At 37.8% G+C, this 16,679-nt stretch overlaps 1 protein-coding gene and 1 pseudogene across 7 annotated transcripts; one reads left to right on the top strand and one right to left on the bottom strand.

Annotated features, from left to right (window-relative positions):
- The first annotated feature begins 6,926 nt into the window (after positions 1–6,926).
- LOC113302286 lies at positions 6,927–11,947 on the top strand. 7 transcript variants are annotated; one of them, XM_026551185.1, is made up of 3 exons: positions 6,927–7,278; positions 7,522–7,630; positions 9,126–11,571. In XM_026551185.1, the coding sequence occupies exon 3, from the start codon at positions 9,213–9,215 to the stop codon at positions 10,971–10,973; it is 1,761 nt and encodes a 586-aa protein (XP_026406970.1). In that variant the 5' UTR covers positions 6,927–7,278; positions 7,522–7,630; positions 9,126–9,212; the 3' UTR covers positions 10,974–11,571. The 7 variants fall into 7 exon arrangements, 6 of the variants coding, with proteins under 6 accessions (XP_026406970.1, XP_026406971.1, XP_026406974.1 ...); XM_026551187.1 differs by lacking the exon at positions 6,927–7,278 and adding an exon at positions 7,372–7,390; XR_003336733.1 differs by lacking the exon at positions 6,927–7,278 and adding an exon at positions 11,622–11,947 and having other exon boundaries at positions 7,456–7,630; positions 9,126–11,363.
- A 148-nt stretch (positions 11,948–12,095) lies between these two features.
- LOC113305843 lies at positions 12,096–15,371 on the bottom strand (annotated as a pseudogene).
- Positions 15,372–16,679: the final 1,308 nt, after the last annotated feature.

Below are 16,679 nucleotides of genomic sequence, written 5' to 3'. Positions count from 1 at the left end.
CCTTCTCCTTCACTTTGTGACCGAAGCAAGTCTGGAACAACCATTTCTTGGTTTAGGCCGGATTTTTACAGATTGATCTCTCGAATCAAAGTACTCCCTTGCAGTACAATGTTTAGGGTTTAGACTCGTTTCTTACCCACACACACGAAATTACCGAAATCAGCAGAAACCGTTTTCACTCACAAACGATACCCTAAAAAATCCCTAACCCTAACATACCTATCTCAAATCCCTTTGGAATAACTCAACTTGAGAAAACAAAAACGATAATTACAAGGAAGAAATACCTGTCTCAGCACCGAAAAAGTTTCACATAACACAACCTAAAGTTAATTGAGTTTAAGGTTGTTTTTTTTTGTTCCTCACCCTAGCCAAATTGGGGTATACCCAGATTAATTGGGGTATACCTAATGAGACAAAACCTAGATCATTTTTGAAGTAAAACAAGCCACCTCTTAACCATGTATCTTCTAAATGGCTAGATTATCCCTGCAATGATTAACACTAATTTAATTGATATGATATGATTAGATTAGTTAAATTAGTTAGATTAGATAACTGATTTATATGAGTGGATTTGGAAATAATTGAGAGTAGGAAAGAGAGTGAAGTAGTAGAGGAAGTTTTTTTTGGTGGTGGGGTGGGTGGGGGAGGGGGGAGGGGGGGGGGGGTTAAGGTTTTTGAGAAATTTGTGATATAAGTGATTCTAATCCTGATTTTGAAGTGGGGGAATCTTATAATTTTCCTCATACATATGAGTACTTGTATGATGATATACAAAATCATGATCAAATGGATTATATGCATGATCCTCACTTTTATTTTCCTAAAACTCAAGATGGATATGGAAGTGATGAATGCCTTGAGACAAACGTAGAATCCAATGACCCAGAAGAAGAGAAGGGAGCTGCAAGTAATCAGGTAGACAACTTACATGGTGAAGATTGTGATTTTTCCATGCAAATGTTCATCTTTTTTTTCACTTTTGCTGCCCAGTATCTGCAAGGTCGACGATTATCGACCCTGCCGACTAAAAGCGTTGCAAGGTTTTTATTACCAAATGCCATGACTTTTCATGAGCAGTGTTTAGTCGGGAAAGTCGAAAATATGAACCTTGCCGACTATAAGATTTTTGCATCACATGAGACGTGATTTGAAACATGCTTAAGACGGCACTGTTGTGGATACGTCGACTCTGCCGACTATAGTTTGGTCGGCAATGTTTTATTCTTCGACACTGTCGGTTGTGCTTTGGTCGTTGTTGTTTTATATATCGACCATGTCGACTATTGTAGTACATATCAAATAACTTGTGATGTTTTGTAGATTGCATCGGTGCCGATGATGGATCATCCTCAAGCTCACAGTGTTAGGGGTCCTGATACTTCCGCACATTATGCTAATGATTTGGGATGGAAGGAAAAACACGACGCGGTCAAGTGAGTTATTGAGAAAGCAAAAGAGAAGATGTGCGTTCTAGTGAAAAACACCCAATAAAAAGATTCGCGGTTTGAAATGGTATGTGAGTGTAGTGGGTCGCCGGACGCAAGTCACAAGAGAAAAGGTTATGTGTATGATAAGAAGACGACTAGGGTGTACAAGAAGAAGTCAAAGAACTGCGGATACCCATTCAAGATTATTTTCTGGAGGAACAAAGACACCGATAACATGTGGAGAATGAATATAGTTGATGTTGGTTGGCATATCCATAAAGATCCGGAAAGTCTTGTTGGGCACTCCCAAGTTTCCAAGTTGAAACCTCACGAGTTCGAACAAGTAAGAACAAGTTGGGGAATTAAACCAAACAAGCTCCTTAGTAAGTTCAAGAGGGACGAAAAAAATAACCTGTCTTCGTTGTCTACAATTTATGCGGCCAAGGAAACTATCAAAAGAATTGAATGGGATGGAAGAAAGGTAATGGAAGAATCACAATGGTTGGCACACAAATACAACTACACGTTGAGACACCATGAGTCATTGTAGGGGAAGGTGGATCGTATTTTTCCTGCGCATCCCGATATGATTCAATTGGCCCGGTGCTTTTACCAAGTTTTGTTCATGGATTGTACTTATAAGACGAATAGGTACAACATGCCTTTGTTGAACATTGTAGGACAAACCTCGGATAAGCAATCATTCACGGTGGCATGGTGTTTTATAGATCGTGAGAAGGATGTAGCTATATTTTGGCATTGAAACTTTGAAGCTTCTCTACCACGAAGGCGAGACTCCCGGGGTTGTTGTGACCGATAATGAGCAAGCAATAATGAACGCCGTGAGGATAGTTTTTCCCAAGGCACAAAATTTGCTTTGCACTTGGCATATACAATGCAATATTAGAAAGAATTGTAGGAATCATATCCAAAATACAAAGGCAAACAAAGGTACTAAACGTGAAAAGGAGGAAGATGAACGTCTTAGTAAACTAACTAAAGAGGAGAGAGAGGAAGAGAAAAAGAAAGAAGACGAAGAAAGGAAAGAAGGTGAGATCAAATTTGGGTTATTCATGAAAGCTTAGGATAAGTTGGTTTGGTCGACGAGTGTGGCAAGATATGAGATAAACTTGAAGGAGTTCGAGGATAATTGGGGCACTAATTACCCCAAAGTAGTGGCATATTGCAAGAGACAATGGTTGGTGCCACACAAAGAGAGGTTTGTGTATGATTTTACTTACGATTATAAACATTTCAAACTTGAGTCCACAATTATGGTAGAGCAAGCTCATGGGAGACTAAAATGTCTACTTTTCACGAGTCAAAATGGGATTGTGACGGTGCAACATGCTATCCATGAGTACACTAATAATGATATCAACAAGATAAGAAATCAATTCGAAGAAAGTAGGTACCGGAAGTTGAAGGAGTTTAAGGAGGATAATTGGTTGCTTGTTGGTATACATTGCAACGTCTCGCATTGGGCAATACATTTTATGATGAAATATCTCAAGTTGTATCAAAAGTATGACGACCCGATCACTCCTTGTAAATGTAGGATAATGAAGGCTATCGGACTTCCATGTCGTCATATGCTTAGTAGGTATAAAACTCCCATTCCGATTGAAGATATTGATCATTATTGGAAGCAACTATCTTTCAAACCGGCTCCAAGAGAAGATCCCGGTGAAGAGTTTGGTGACATGGAACTTGGGATAATAATCCTCGACAAGTACCCCATGTTGAATAGGTTGGACAAACAAACTATGAAACACAAGTTGATGCCGATTATTTACCCTTTTATGGAAGAACTTCAAGAACAGGCGAAACAAGATCCAACGGGTAGACCACCTACCACAAAGACAAGGGCGAAAGAAAGGGAACAAATTAAAGAGTATTTGAGTACAAAATACGATCCATCCGCACATGATTATACCGAGGCGGAATACAAAGAGGAGCCGGCTAAAAATAAAAGGGGTCGTCCAAGGAAAGAAACAACTACACCAACGGTTTCAAACTTGAATCCAAATAGCACTCTACCTCTTGATAGTCAAGCAAGTGTGGAAGTTGTTGTAAAGAAAAGGGGTCGTCCGAGGAAAGAAATAACTACACCAACGGTTTCAAACTTGAATCCAAATGACACTCCACCTCTTGAGAGTCATGCAAGTCAAGGAGATTTTGTGAAGAAAAGAGGTCGTCCGCGGAAGGTAGTAAAACCGGTATTGGAAGAATTCAAGAGTTCGTTATTGGTACCGACGATGTCCCAAATGATGGAAATTGTGGGTTTCACGTTTCCTCTGTAGCGTGCTCATTTTGGCTTTGAACTTGCTAAATAAATCTAGGACTGCGACGTGGAATGATTACATTAGCATTATGTACTCTTGTTCTTCCCATTTCAGTTGATTTATGGCGTGGTTCAAGGGTTTGGTGCTTTCATTTTCAATCACTAAACTTCGTCAATAGACGCAAGGTGTAGTTTTAACACCACAGGTTAAAATCAAACTCATTGAGGGTGTGTTTGAGATGCGAGCTGTATATAAAATATAAGATACATACCTTTTTTGTGAAATCTCGTCCACTGGACTCTGTATATAATCTCTTACTGGTCTCCGTGTTAGTTGTAATTTGTGTTGTCGTTTCCTTCCCAGTTTCATCGAGGACACAAATAGGTCCAACATGAATTTTAAAGGCATCATCACTAAGTAAAACAGAGAGAGAGAGCACATAATAATGACTTTTACAATATAGTTTAAATTTGAGTTAGTACAGTTAATCTTGTCTTACGAAGAAATCTATGCGACCATTCTGGATTCGAAAATAGATTTTCGTAATCTGAGAAAAAGTGGACCTTAGAGTTGAAAATATGGATTTAATAGTTGGATTAATCTCCTTATAAGCTTGAGTTGTGGGCTTCAAAACTAGGACCTGATCATTCTCCATCCCTACAAAATCATGATGTCGAAACGAAAACCAAGGAAATGTCAAAACTAAGAAAATTAAATCCAGCAAAATCAGAGCTATTAATAAATTCAACCGACATCGATTATTATATGTATTCGTTCTTGATCTTGTTCGGATAGTGCAGGGATTTTTCCGAGTGTTATAGAAGGTGGCAGACCATCCTCCTTGGCTGGAAAAAGTTGATTTTCAATACACTTTTCATTTACAAAGTAGTTAGGTAGTAGAAAAAAATAATTAGAACATGGTGATAAACCACTTACATATTTCAGGTTGTGTTTGAAAGTGTTGTGTGAGTTGAGGACTTCTATGAAGGTTTAAGTCAGCAACACGAGTGCCCTCCATTGCTGCAAAAGTTGGACCAACAAAAAATTATAAAGCACAAAGAGCATTTAAGAAATTAAACACCACGCTACAATTAGGCACTTTCACATACTACCAAACCATGTCAATCCAAGCTCTATTTCTGTTTTATTTCTGAATTGTAAGTGAGATGATCAGAGACAGATAGAGTACAAATATACTAAGGAAGCAACAAATTAAAAATCAATGAAGCACTTAAAAAGAAAAGAGTTTTCAGCCATACAATAAAGTAAAAGAGATCAAGATGGACATATTACCACTTTAACTTCTAAACCAAGTTCTGTACTATGGTAGGAAACCTCCCAAAACAACAGTCCAACTTCAAAATTTAATTCTGAGTACTGGTGCTATCCATATTTCCTCACATGATATTCAGGAAATTTGTCAGTCAATTTAATGTTTTTATTTTTAGCATTTGCATTAGTCTGCATCCATTCAGTAAGAACAATTTGCAGAATTATTTAATAGCAAATATGGAACTCCACAAATCAGAAAAACATAGTAGTAGGGAGAAGAATTACCACTACTTTTTCCCGCTCTGGCCTTATTATTAGTTGCATCACATACTTTTTTCTCTTTTCATTTCATAAGTTGAACGCCGTTTTTCAAGGATTTGCTCTCTTTCCTTTTCAGTTAGTGAACTTCTTCTTTCCCTTTGTGCAGTACGACGCGTTTTCTATCTCTTTGTTTCGTGACTTTCATTATCTGAATTCCGTTGATTCGCGGCATCGTTTCTTGCCTCTTTTTTTCTCAATATCATCTAAATGTTCTCAACCCTAAACTTGCTCAAAAATTCTAGGGCTTCGACGAGGAATGATATTTCCACTAATTATGGCATTATCTTGAGAACTGATGCTTTCCTTGCCACTCTGATCCGGCTCACCTACATTAGTTATGACAACAAATTGTTTGTTTGCTGCATAAGAGAAATAATCAAAATAGATTTATAACTATTTATTTCCTTCAATGATTAAAAAATTTTTCTGCAGTGATTAAGAAATTTATAATTGTGCACCAAGAGCAATCTTTTGCTGAGAGTACTTGTTGTCACGTAGTCACGTTATCTGGTCACTGTGATAAGGTAACTTTATATATACTATGATGTTGTCATCAACTTATCCGGCTAAAGAGCTAAAAAACGATTATTTTTATATCATGGATGCATGGAAACAGTAAACTAACATGAAATTTACAACACTTACCACTACTTGTTCCTGTTTTTGGCATCACTCATAGTTGCATCGCCTACTATTTCGGAGATATAAAGAATATCCTCTGCTATAGTTTTTTTCATATCTAAATTACGGATCAAAATTCGTTGTCTTCTCTTTTGAAGGTGCTTGATCTGAAAAAGTTTTTCTTAAAGAAAACTGCACCATCTTTCGATGGTGAATAAAACTGCACCGAAAAAGAAGATCAAGAAGAAGGATTGGATTAATAACAAAGAAAAACAAAGACTGATGAAGAAAGAACAATGTGTTGAGAGTGACTCAATTCTGTGCTCAAGCCAAAACAAAGTTGCACGTTCTTGCGGAATCATTCACCAAAACTTCTCAACTGCAAGAAATTCTTATAAATCAGCAAGGTTATCTACTTAAGAAGATCCACAAACTCAAGTTTGGAAATGCTAACCTACCCCATCATGTGCTAAAAGCATGAAGGAGTAGGACGCATCAAAAAAATTGATAAAATTTATTTCTTATCCTACGATGAGCCATAATTAATTAACCAGATAAGGTAAGTTGGGAAGAAGATGGTGAATTTTAGGAATTTTATTTGCAGCCTTTGATTTATGGGTTGCACGGTAACCGTCGGATCTTGCTATCAAGATCTAGGTCAACAAAGTTAGCCCTAACAGAGTAAAAAGTGGTCATTATCATTTATAAATATCAAAGGTTAAGTAGTACAAATGTTAGACCCAAACTAACTTCCAACTTCCCGTCAAAATCTAAGAACCAAACTGTAAATAACCATTTTCTTTTTTATGGAAATGATAACAATTTAATGGGAACTATTTAGGTGGTAAGTATACAATTACAAGCAATTGCTTGTTCCTCTTTTGTACCAGAGAAGAAAAGAGACTTGGGACCAAAAGAAAACTTTATCCATTACAAGCTTTAATACATGGTTTAAAAGAGAAGAATGGGTGATTCAGTCTCATACAACTGTATACTGTATACATCCCACATTAGATAATATAGTAGAACAAAAAAAATAATGTCCTTGACTATTTACAAGAAAAGTATACCACTAATAAATTTGCAGTACAATTTAGCAAAATTTCATTTACTAATCAAACATTAATTTATATTAACCAAATCTAGAGAGAGAAAAAACAGGGTGTTTGTGGTGTATTGTTTCAGTTTCTGGAATTGTTTGCAGAAACACACAGAATACTTCACAAAAGAAAAAACAAAAAATAGAAAAAAGAAAAGAAAAAGGCAAACGAATGGGTGGAGTTAAACCTCGGATCTCAATCTTCTTCAGACTTGATTCTACCATTACAGGACTCAATATTAACCAGGTAAAAATATAAAACTTTCTTTCTTTCTTTCAGAACAACTTAATTAATGAAAATGGAGATATGGGTTTGGGCCTATTTTACAGACTATAGCCCAGAAATTCTATAATATTAGGTACTTTTTTTCACTGTTTCAATTTGATGATATTTTATTTTTCACAACAAACAATTATGGTATGAACAGCAATGAATTTCTGAATCTTTCATATTTTATGTTTTGTCTGTATTATTATTTACTCTTTCTAGGGCATATCTCATTTTCTGCAAATTTTGGATTCTTTGCGTATGGTTATATCAAATTGATTCTCAACTCAAGCTTCACTTTTATTTTGTGTCTTCTCATCTGATTTGATTGGTAAGTTTTTGTTCCTGGCTTTGGTTTTTGTTGTTTAGATCCATTCTGATTATCTTAGTTTTAGTTCTTTCATGTGGTATGTTTTTTGGATCTTGTTTGGTAGTTTGATTGAAATCTCAAGTTAGTAATATGGCTGTAGAGTTATATGGATCTTAATCTCTGATTATTTGTAGGATTTTGGGTACATCTGCTTGATTTTGCTGATTTTTGTAATGAAATTGCTTTTGATTAGGATTTGGTTGTCTTAATTGACACATGTTTGGACTCTGAGTTGTAAATTAGAAATCTAGAATTTAGGAAGAAGAAGTTTTTTTCAGCATGTTTGTTTGGAAGTTTTGTTGTAGAATCTTTGAGCAGGTAGTGTGTATCAAAGTAGCTGTTGCTGAATTGTCACACTAGTTTTCTAATCAGTAAATTACAAAACCGAGATAGATGTTGAACTTTCTGTTCTTCTTCTCTGAGGGAGGTTTTTTAACCTGAGTAAGTTACTTTCACGAGTTGGAATCAGGTCCTTAGCAGGAGTTGTTTGATCTTTATAATAAGTAGATCCATTAGATAGTTTCCTGGTTGTTACTCATAATTCGTAAGAGTTCATAAACTTCTAAATGCATACAGCATACCCCATGCATGTACGACGAGGAGCTAATGCTAATTCACCACAACTTAATAGTTCTCGTTGTTTCCATTCCGTAAGAATGTTTTCCCTTGATTGCCGAAAACGTATAACATAAGTTGTGCGTGTGTCTAATCATTCCTTCTAGTTGGATTACAATCGTGTCTGCACTTTGGTGCTCGATGCTTGTTCATTGTCTTGGACCCGTTGCCCATTCGAGAAGCACCATCTGCTTTGTGAAAGTATTGACATGCCAAATATTCTGCACCTGCCGAAAGATCTTCACATAGTTATGTTTACAATATTCTTCCAACTTCCGTCCATTTACATTTTGTTTATACATGTTCATATGTTCTCCTTGATTATCGGCATACCAACTATGCGCTTTGTACATAATATTGACTCGACACATGGAAAGTGGTGTCTAGATTTGTCGACCTTTTGGCAGTCTGGGGGTTAATGTCTTTACACTTTGTTAATATTTCAATTTGACGCTGTGGGTCTTATACATTCAACACCTATTAGCTCATTCATTATCTTCCGCTTTACCTATCTCAAATAATTTAGGAAGCAAGTTTTTTTTTTTTCTTAATTGATGCATTCTCATTCTTCTCCTTGTTTTAGGTTAGTATGGGTTCTTATACTCTCAGGAAGCTTGTCTAAGTTCTTGTGACTTCTCTTGTTACAAACTTACAATTCAAACTGTGGAGTGGCTGTATTCATCTGTATGAAAGTACTTAGTTGCCATTCTTTTTTCTCGTTTGGATAGTTGGCCAAGTGTATATATTTTTCTCTAGATTACTTGAACATCTGATTAAAGAACTCTTCTGGACAAGATTTCTTCTATATCTTCTGACGGGTAAATGTTTTGCTGTGCTGCAGGCATTCTCTCCACGGTTCCTCAGGATCCTACACTGGGAATTTTATTTTCTACTTTGACAAATTAAACATCTTGGTCCTTTCTTGTCAATGGGTATTGTCAAGATTGGGTATAGGGCGTCTGGAGATGGTAGCTATTCTGGAATCAGTTCTCAGTCTCCTTATATTGATAAGATAGAGAAAGAAGGAGCAACAGTTTCAGGGGCAGATTCAGGAGATGATTCTGATCAGGAACTTGCAGATGTTGGCTGCGAGCTTAGTATGGTTGGAGGTCAGGCCTTTGGCATTCCATATGAACTCTATGATCTTCCAGATTTAAAGGAGATACTATCCTTGGAAACATGGAATTCATGTTTAACTGACGGAGAAAGGTTCTCCCTCTCTGCATACCTTCCAGATATGGACCAACAAACCTTCTGGCTGACCATGGCAGAGCTGCTTGGTGGTAAAAACATATTTTTTGGCAGTCCAGTGACCAAACTTTTTGACAGATTGAAAGGTGGATTTTATCCTCCAAAGGTGACTCGTTTCAGAGAAGGTCTAACCTTTTTACAGCGAAGAGCTCACTATCAGTCTATAGGGTTATACCACGACAATATGGTTCGAACTTTAGGGGACATGAAAAGGGTTTGGGATCAATGCCAATTGGGCATTAGCATCGAGGAACGTGTTTATATATGGAAGTCGAGGAAGAAGGGCACAAATTCTCTTGATCTTAATGCATATCCTATGAATGAAGATTTGTTAGAGAAAGAGGTCAACACGAAAACAGTTATGACCCCTTTGTCGAAGAAGATGAAGCATATAAAAGTTCAAGAAGAAAAAATTCAACTTTTGCCCCCTGTTCTTGCTAATGGAGTGAAACTTGCTGCTCCAAAACCCAATGGGAAGGGAGTATTGAAACTAAAGGCTGGGGGAACGGATACGTTCCAAAAACACGTCCAACAATCAATTACCCCTGATATGTGGGAACCATCTCGACCCCAACCAAAGGGTGTACTGAGGATAGTGCCTAAAGTCCCTCGGGTTCGACAGCAACCAGCCGGCATGGAGCCCTCCATGTTCAAAACTGGCGAGGATTCACTTCTATATCATAATGCTATTGGTAGAGAAGCTTACAGGACTCCTGAACCACCTAATTTTATCATGGATCGGCAGACAATAGAGTATGGAAATGGTTCAATTAACCTAAACAGAAACCTCCAGAAGTCTATTAGAAAGAAGAAACAAGCCAAGGATCCATCATTTGAAGCTTTCACGGATTTACAAGAACACCACGTGTTTGAAGGCAATCCTGGTACAATGGCTCATGATGTCTATAATTCTAATGGAGGAAGAGTGTCTTCTTCCCTGAATATGAAGAAATATGCTCATGGACGGCAAAATGATTGGCAGAGCTTGGTCCGGGAAAATAGAGAACCCTCGCATCTTTTGTCGGAACCTTACCAGGTTGAGAAGGGCTACTACCAAGAGGAGCAGCGTATGGTACCTACCTCAGGAAGGCTTGTGGTTGCATATCCAAGATATTCAGACTCAAGGTCTGGGTTAGCAGATGTTGGAAGTGGAGAGCATGAAATGTTTCCAGCTTCTTTTGATCGAATAAATCGGCATAGAGATTTCAATGTTGGAGGATCTCAGAAGCTACATGATTCTTCTGCTGCTTCAGATGGCTTACACGATGGTGCTTTTCCACCTGTAACGTACAAAAGAAGAAAGGGCCAGGGGAAGCATAATAAATTGGATTATGTCAAGCCGTTGGCATTAGAAACCGATCACCAAACCAGAATCCCAAATGAAACAATCAATCAAGTGGAGACTGGAAAGGCCATAAAAATCAAGTTCAAAAAATAGAAGAACAGATCTAAAGTTTAAATACAAAAGCGAGAAGATAGCTAGAATGGGTTCTAACTTGGTTCCCCTGAATGCCTAAAGAAGATACAGAGAAGGGCGAATGGGCTTTGGTCAATCATTACTCTGAACAAAAAGATGTGAAGTACAAGCCAGAACAGGATCTGTGACATCATCGAACTGAGAAGCTCAAAACGAAAAGCCATAAGAGGCTTTGACACTTTTGTATCCAGAGAAATAAATAAGTATATTTCAGTGTCCTCCGCTCATTGTGAAGGAAGGAGCAGTGCTGCTCGAGTTTTAAGAACTCTAGCAAGGCTCTCAGTGCTGCAAGTTGACCAGAACAAGTTAACCAAGTAATAGCGCATACGGAAGAATCGAATCCTGGTGAAGGTATGGATGCTATGTGATACTATATATAATCTGTCTTATCACTTTTGGTGTGAATCTGCTATGCATAACTTTTTTGTGTTTTTAGATGAGAATGCCATGGCAAGATAAAATCAGACATGTCTCATATGTTTCGTCTCACCTCCTGTAATCCATATGTTCGAATGTATATGTAAATCAGTGTATATCGATTAAAAAGTTCCTTTTGACAGATCCAGTTTGCGGATTTCTTTAACAAATCATTGTGCTGCTTTGAATCAGATTGATGGAAATTCTTAATTTTGATCTGAAGTGTGCTCGTGCTCGATTCTACGAGTCTTAGGAAGTCCCATACCCTGGTTCCTGACAAGTATATGCCTGGGAAGTCCCATACCCTGGTTCCTGACAAGTATATGCCTAGCTAATAACCGTTTTACAGTGCTCAAGAACCCGTGCAATGAATGTTATTTTTTTAAACACCTATAAATTGACAATTTGTTTAGTTCCAACTTGAGCATGTGTTTGCATTATCTTGCTTTTATACTGATGATTAACTCAATATGAATCATTGAAAGGACGTGCAGCCAGAGTTAAGTTATGGCTCATATCCCAACTTTCATGTAATTTCATTGCCTACTTGTTCGAGCAGACATCCAATGCACAAGTTTTACAGATACATATATAGTAGAAGTTTACATTGTACATGAACAAGTAAAAAGAAACAAGGACGAGTCTCCATTCATGGTTCATTCTAATTTATGCAGTTGGGTAGGAGGCTTCCATAGCAATACCACAGAGACCTTCATTAGCATTAACATCTCCTTGCATCCTTATATATCCTTCCTCACCCCATGAAGCTCCCCAAGAGTTCTTCACTAGCCAGTATTTAGTTCCGTTACTAGCAGTCCCGTACCCAACAGCAGTAACACCAAGGTCTAATTCGGTTCCGCAAGTTCCAGTGAAAACCCCGCTTGAGTAGAACTGGAAATCTTGTCCACTGGCATCAATTGCGACTGAAACAGGTTATTTTGGCACAGCTTTTAGCAATGATGTTTCACTGTTGGCTGGTACATCTTCATACCCGTCGATCGAGGCAGCATGGGTATCTGCCTTCTTGATGCTACAAGAACAGTCAACTCCCTTGTAAGGGTAGTTGGCTTCGGTTGTGAGGCCTTTATTTGGTTGGATGAACTCGAAGGCATCGTCCATAAGAGCACCCTCGCAACCTTGATCTTGACCACTAGTGTCCCAATCTACTAGCTCCTGTTCAGATATAGAGATTAGTGTACCATTTGTAAGCTATGTAATTCCTTCCATCGCTGCTGCTGCAGAGAATGCCCAACAACATTCTGCATTTTGGTTCTGTTTCCAATCACCAGAATTTGTTAAAAAGCAGTCTACTATCTACATGTTTAATACACAACTAAACAATTTATTGCTGCTTGACATGTTCTTAGTTGGCTACTTACCACATTGGCCTTGGTCCTTGATTGGCGTCACAGCTCCCTTTTTTCTCCAATCCATGGCAGAAGGTACTGCAGTAATGTTTTGGCACTTGGTGACAACTTTTTGTACCCGTTCCAAGAAGACCTGAATTCTTCACTAGTTAGGTCAGCGAATTCATTAACACTCAGTTTGTATGGTTTGTTTCCTGCTCTACTGAATGACTCGATGAACTCAACATTCGCCTTAAAAATATTAAAACGTTTCTCTTTCCCAGCTAAATTCGTGTAAACTTTTCCATATTGAGTCATCCATTGCTGGTGTTTACTGTTAAGAACGGTTTTTTGGGACCAGCCTTTTTTTGGGAACCATTGTTTTATTTTGGGTAAGACATTAGAAGTAATTCTAGGTCACCCCTTATCTAAATATTTATCTTAATATCAACATTACCCTCCTGATTATTTTTGTATAATGATTAGTTAGTGTGATTAATCATTGATTAAGGTTAAATTAATAGATTGTTTTTTTTCTAAAGTAGAATTATTGAGTGATTAAAGTGATAGAAGAAGAAGAAGATGGAGAAAAAAATTATTTTGAGATGGGTGAGTATGGAGAAAAAACATCCTCTGGCTAACGAAGTATGCTTGTAACTTAGTGAATGTTGCTGTAAATGGCCTAAAATATCTTCAAAATCAAAAATGTAACAAAAAAATTAACCAGGTCAACAAAGTTCGGTTATATTATATGAAGAACATGTAACCGAACTTTCTGCAAATGCAGTTCGGTTAATAAATCCAAAATCACAGGCAACCGAACCAGAGCTTTAATGGAGTTTTTTTTTGTTCGGCTAGCTGATGAAAAATCAAATGTAACGAAACTACTATGCTTGAGTTTACAGAGTTTTGTTCGGTTCAGTCGACTCGACCACGTTGTAACCGAACTTTAAACAACAGAGTTCGGTAAGTTCGCAAAAAAAAAATTTGCGATTAAACCAAACTCAACATTTGGCTATACAAAGAAGAGTTCGGTTTTGAAATTATTTAACCGAACTCATTATATAGGTTTCAGAGTAAAGTTCGGTTAGGATTATTTTTTTTTGCGATTAAACCGAACTCAATATTTGGCTATATAGAGAAGAGTTCAGTTTTGAAATTATTTTTACGACTCAACCAAACTCAGGTGTTCAGTTAGGCGAAAATAAAATTCTTAGCCGAAGTGTTCTTCGTGTTCTTCATTTTTAAAAGTTCGGTTGTAAAACTAGGGTTTTTTTCAAAATTTTCCTAACCGAACTTACTACTGTAACTTCCAAATTCAACATATTTTGATGATTACGGCTCAAAATTTCAATCAAAAACGAATTAGAAGTAATGGGTTTGTGGGAAAATACTTATGGATAGGTTTGTGTATAAAAGATTGATTAATCGACGATGAAAATTCAATTAATCGACGATGATGAAAATTTGATGATTTTGATTAGATTTGTATATGATCAGGTTTAGATGATCATAAATTGATGAAGAAGAGAAGAAGAAAAATTGTAGAACAGAGGAAGAAGAAGTTGTAGATTAGTTATAATTTTAATTAGGTAAAAGGGTAAACTAGTCATCTCCACCTTTTAGGACACCCCTTATAATTATAGGGAAGATGGCCTAATCAAATCATGATCCCCTCAAAAAACCCATAGTCCCCAAAAAATGGTTCATTGTTAAATAGTACCACATCGCCTAGGACAACCTAGGTCTCATGCTTAATAAGCCTTAGGCAATCCTAACCTTGAAAGCCGGTTTTCGAGGTTAGTTAGGCCCGAGGATTCCTAATATGGTATCAGAGCCAGAACCCTCTCAACGCTACCCGTGTGTCCGTGGTTTCCGTACCACTCCGTACCACTCCGTATCCCAGACCCTTCTCAGCGCTACCCGTGTCACTCCGTCTGTGTAGCCCTAGTCGTTGAGGGAGGGGAGGAGGGGGAAGCGGTGTTAAATAGTACCACATCGCTTAGGGCATCATAGGTCTCGTGCTTAATAAGCCTTGCGCAATCCTAACCTTGTAAGCCGGTTTTTGAGGTTAGTTAGGCCTGAGGATTCCTAACATCTATCAACCATGGTTAGTGACGATAACACTACTCTGCCTGCCAGACGTGGCTTTAGAAACCCAAGAAGCGAAAATGATGAAGGAGGCCATGAACATAAACTGGAATCGAGTTTGTGATGATGATGATTCCATTGTAAGATGGTTTTGAAGTAAGGTGTTGGTATGGATTATTAGGCTATTGATTATAGTTGTTCGGGACATGCCAGAATTTCAAACTTTGGAAGCTTATATAGAAATAAGATGGCGAGCCAGGGGGATTATGTAGTAGATTATTTTTATTGGTATCTTGGCATTTGCCCACTTACAAAATTAGAGGTCTATCAAGGCAATTTTCTGGCAGCATTGACAGTCAGCCTTTGAGCCAGTCAGAAGTAGAACTCTGTGATCTGCAATGTCCATAATCTCAGCAATGTAATTTGTTGCCACACCAATTCCTCCGACTTCAGCTATCACGAAATCACCATTATGACATCTGCCAATAAACCCATACCCAGGCATATATCAGACCCCTGGGAGTGGGGACCCTGTCACAGCACAACAACAACTTATTTTTCACAGTCAACCTGAACAGACATTCAACAACTTTAACCATCTGCTTCTTCACCTTTCTACAAGCAAAGTTGAACTGATTAAGCCATATATTGTGTTCCACATATCACCATTTAGGGCAATTCCTATGGCAATGTCCAAATCCATTTTTTTGTTGAGCCAGGTGGATGGCCAAACTGGCTTTTCCACTATGGTAAAGCACCGACGATTTATAATCAAGCGGCCATTCATGTGACACACGCTGGCGTTGGTAGAAAAATCGCAGGCGTTGAGAATACAAACGCTGGCGTTGAAAACACAAACGCTGGCGTTGGTCCTATCAACGCGGGAGATAGAAACAAAATCGCCAACGTTCATATCTCCAACGGCCATAATTCCAACGTCTATATTTGCAACATTATAAATTCCTTCAACTCATTTCATTTTCTGTCACACCACTACTATTTCCTTCTTCTAAAACTCTTCTAAATCAAAAAAAATTAATACGATATGAGCGGCCTTTTCAGAAAAGCGGTCAATAGTGTAAAGAAGAAAAGAGATCGAAGAAATGAACGGCACCGCTGCCTGCCACAGGTGTAGATTTTTCTCAAAATCGTGAAGTAGAGTTTGTTGCGCCGAGTGTCGTTGTTGGTCCATCAGTAGTCCAAGGTCATGTTTCGGGGCATCAAGATCGGTCTGATGATTATTTTTACATGAGAGGTGGATTTTCAGACTTAAAGGCTATTTATGAAGTTTTACCCCCTCCAGTCCGAGAAAGGGTTGACAGATATCCCTGGCGTGAACTTTGTAGTGTGAAGCCTAGAAAACACGACAACAAAATTCTGACAACAGTGGTAAAAAGGTGGTGGTCGCGACACACACATTCCATTTCATTGATTTTGAAATTGGTAAGCTTGTTTAACTTAACTTAAAAAAAAAATTAAAATAATTATTAAATAATCAAAAGAATTAATCATAGTTGATATTATACTTGTAATAGGAATTACGCCCCTTGATTTGTATTTAATTTATGGGATACAAAGTGGAATAGGAGAGCCGCCACCGTTCAACCAAGATGAATGGATATCAAATAGTAAACGGGATACGATTTTTCCCTCGTTTATAGATTCAGAAATACCCGGAGATTATAAATATTTGAAAGGAGGTGGGATTAAATGTTCAGCGTTGAAGTATTTCCTTAACCAACCGAGAAACGCAGAGCATGTAGATGACTATCCTGAACTCGAAAGGATGTTTATCTTATGGGTACTGGGTCAG

The sequence above is a fragment of the Papaver somniferum genome, chromosome 8 (genome assembly GCF_003573695.1).
Source record: "Papaver somniferum cultivar HN1 chromosome 8, ASM357369v1, whole genome shotgun sequence".
Lineage (NCBI taxonomy): Eukaryota > Viridiplantae > Streptophyta > Magnoliopsida > Ranunculales > Papaveraceae > Papaver > Papaver somniferum.
The sequence above is the reverse complement of the archived record's forward strand: the minus strand, read 5'-3'. Positions and strand labels throughout refer to the sequence as shown.

Bases quoted from the DNA above. Each gene is read 5' to 3' on its own strand.
- LOC113302286 (XM_026551186.1), top strand. From the start codon at position 9,213: ATGGGTATTGTCAAGATTGGGTATAGGGCGTCTGGAGATGGTAGCTAT.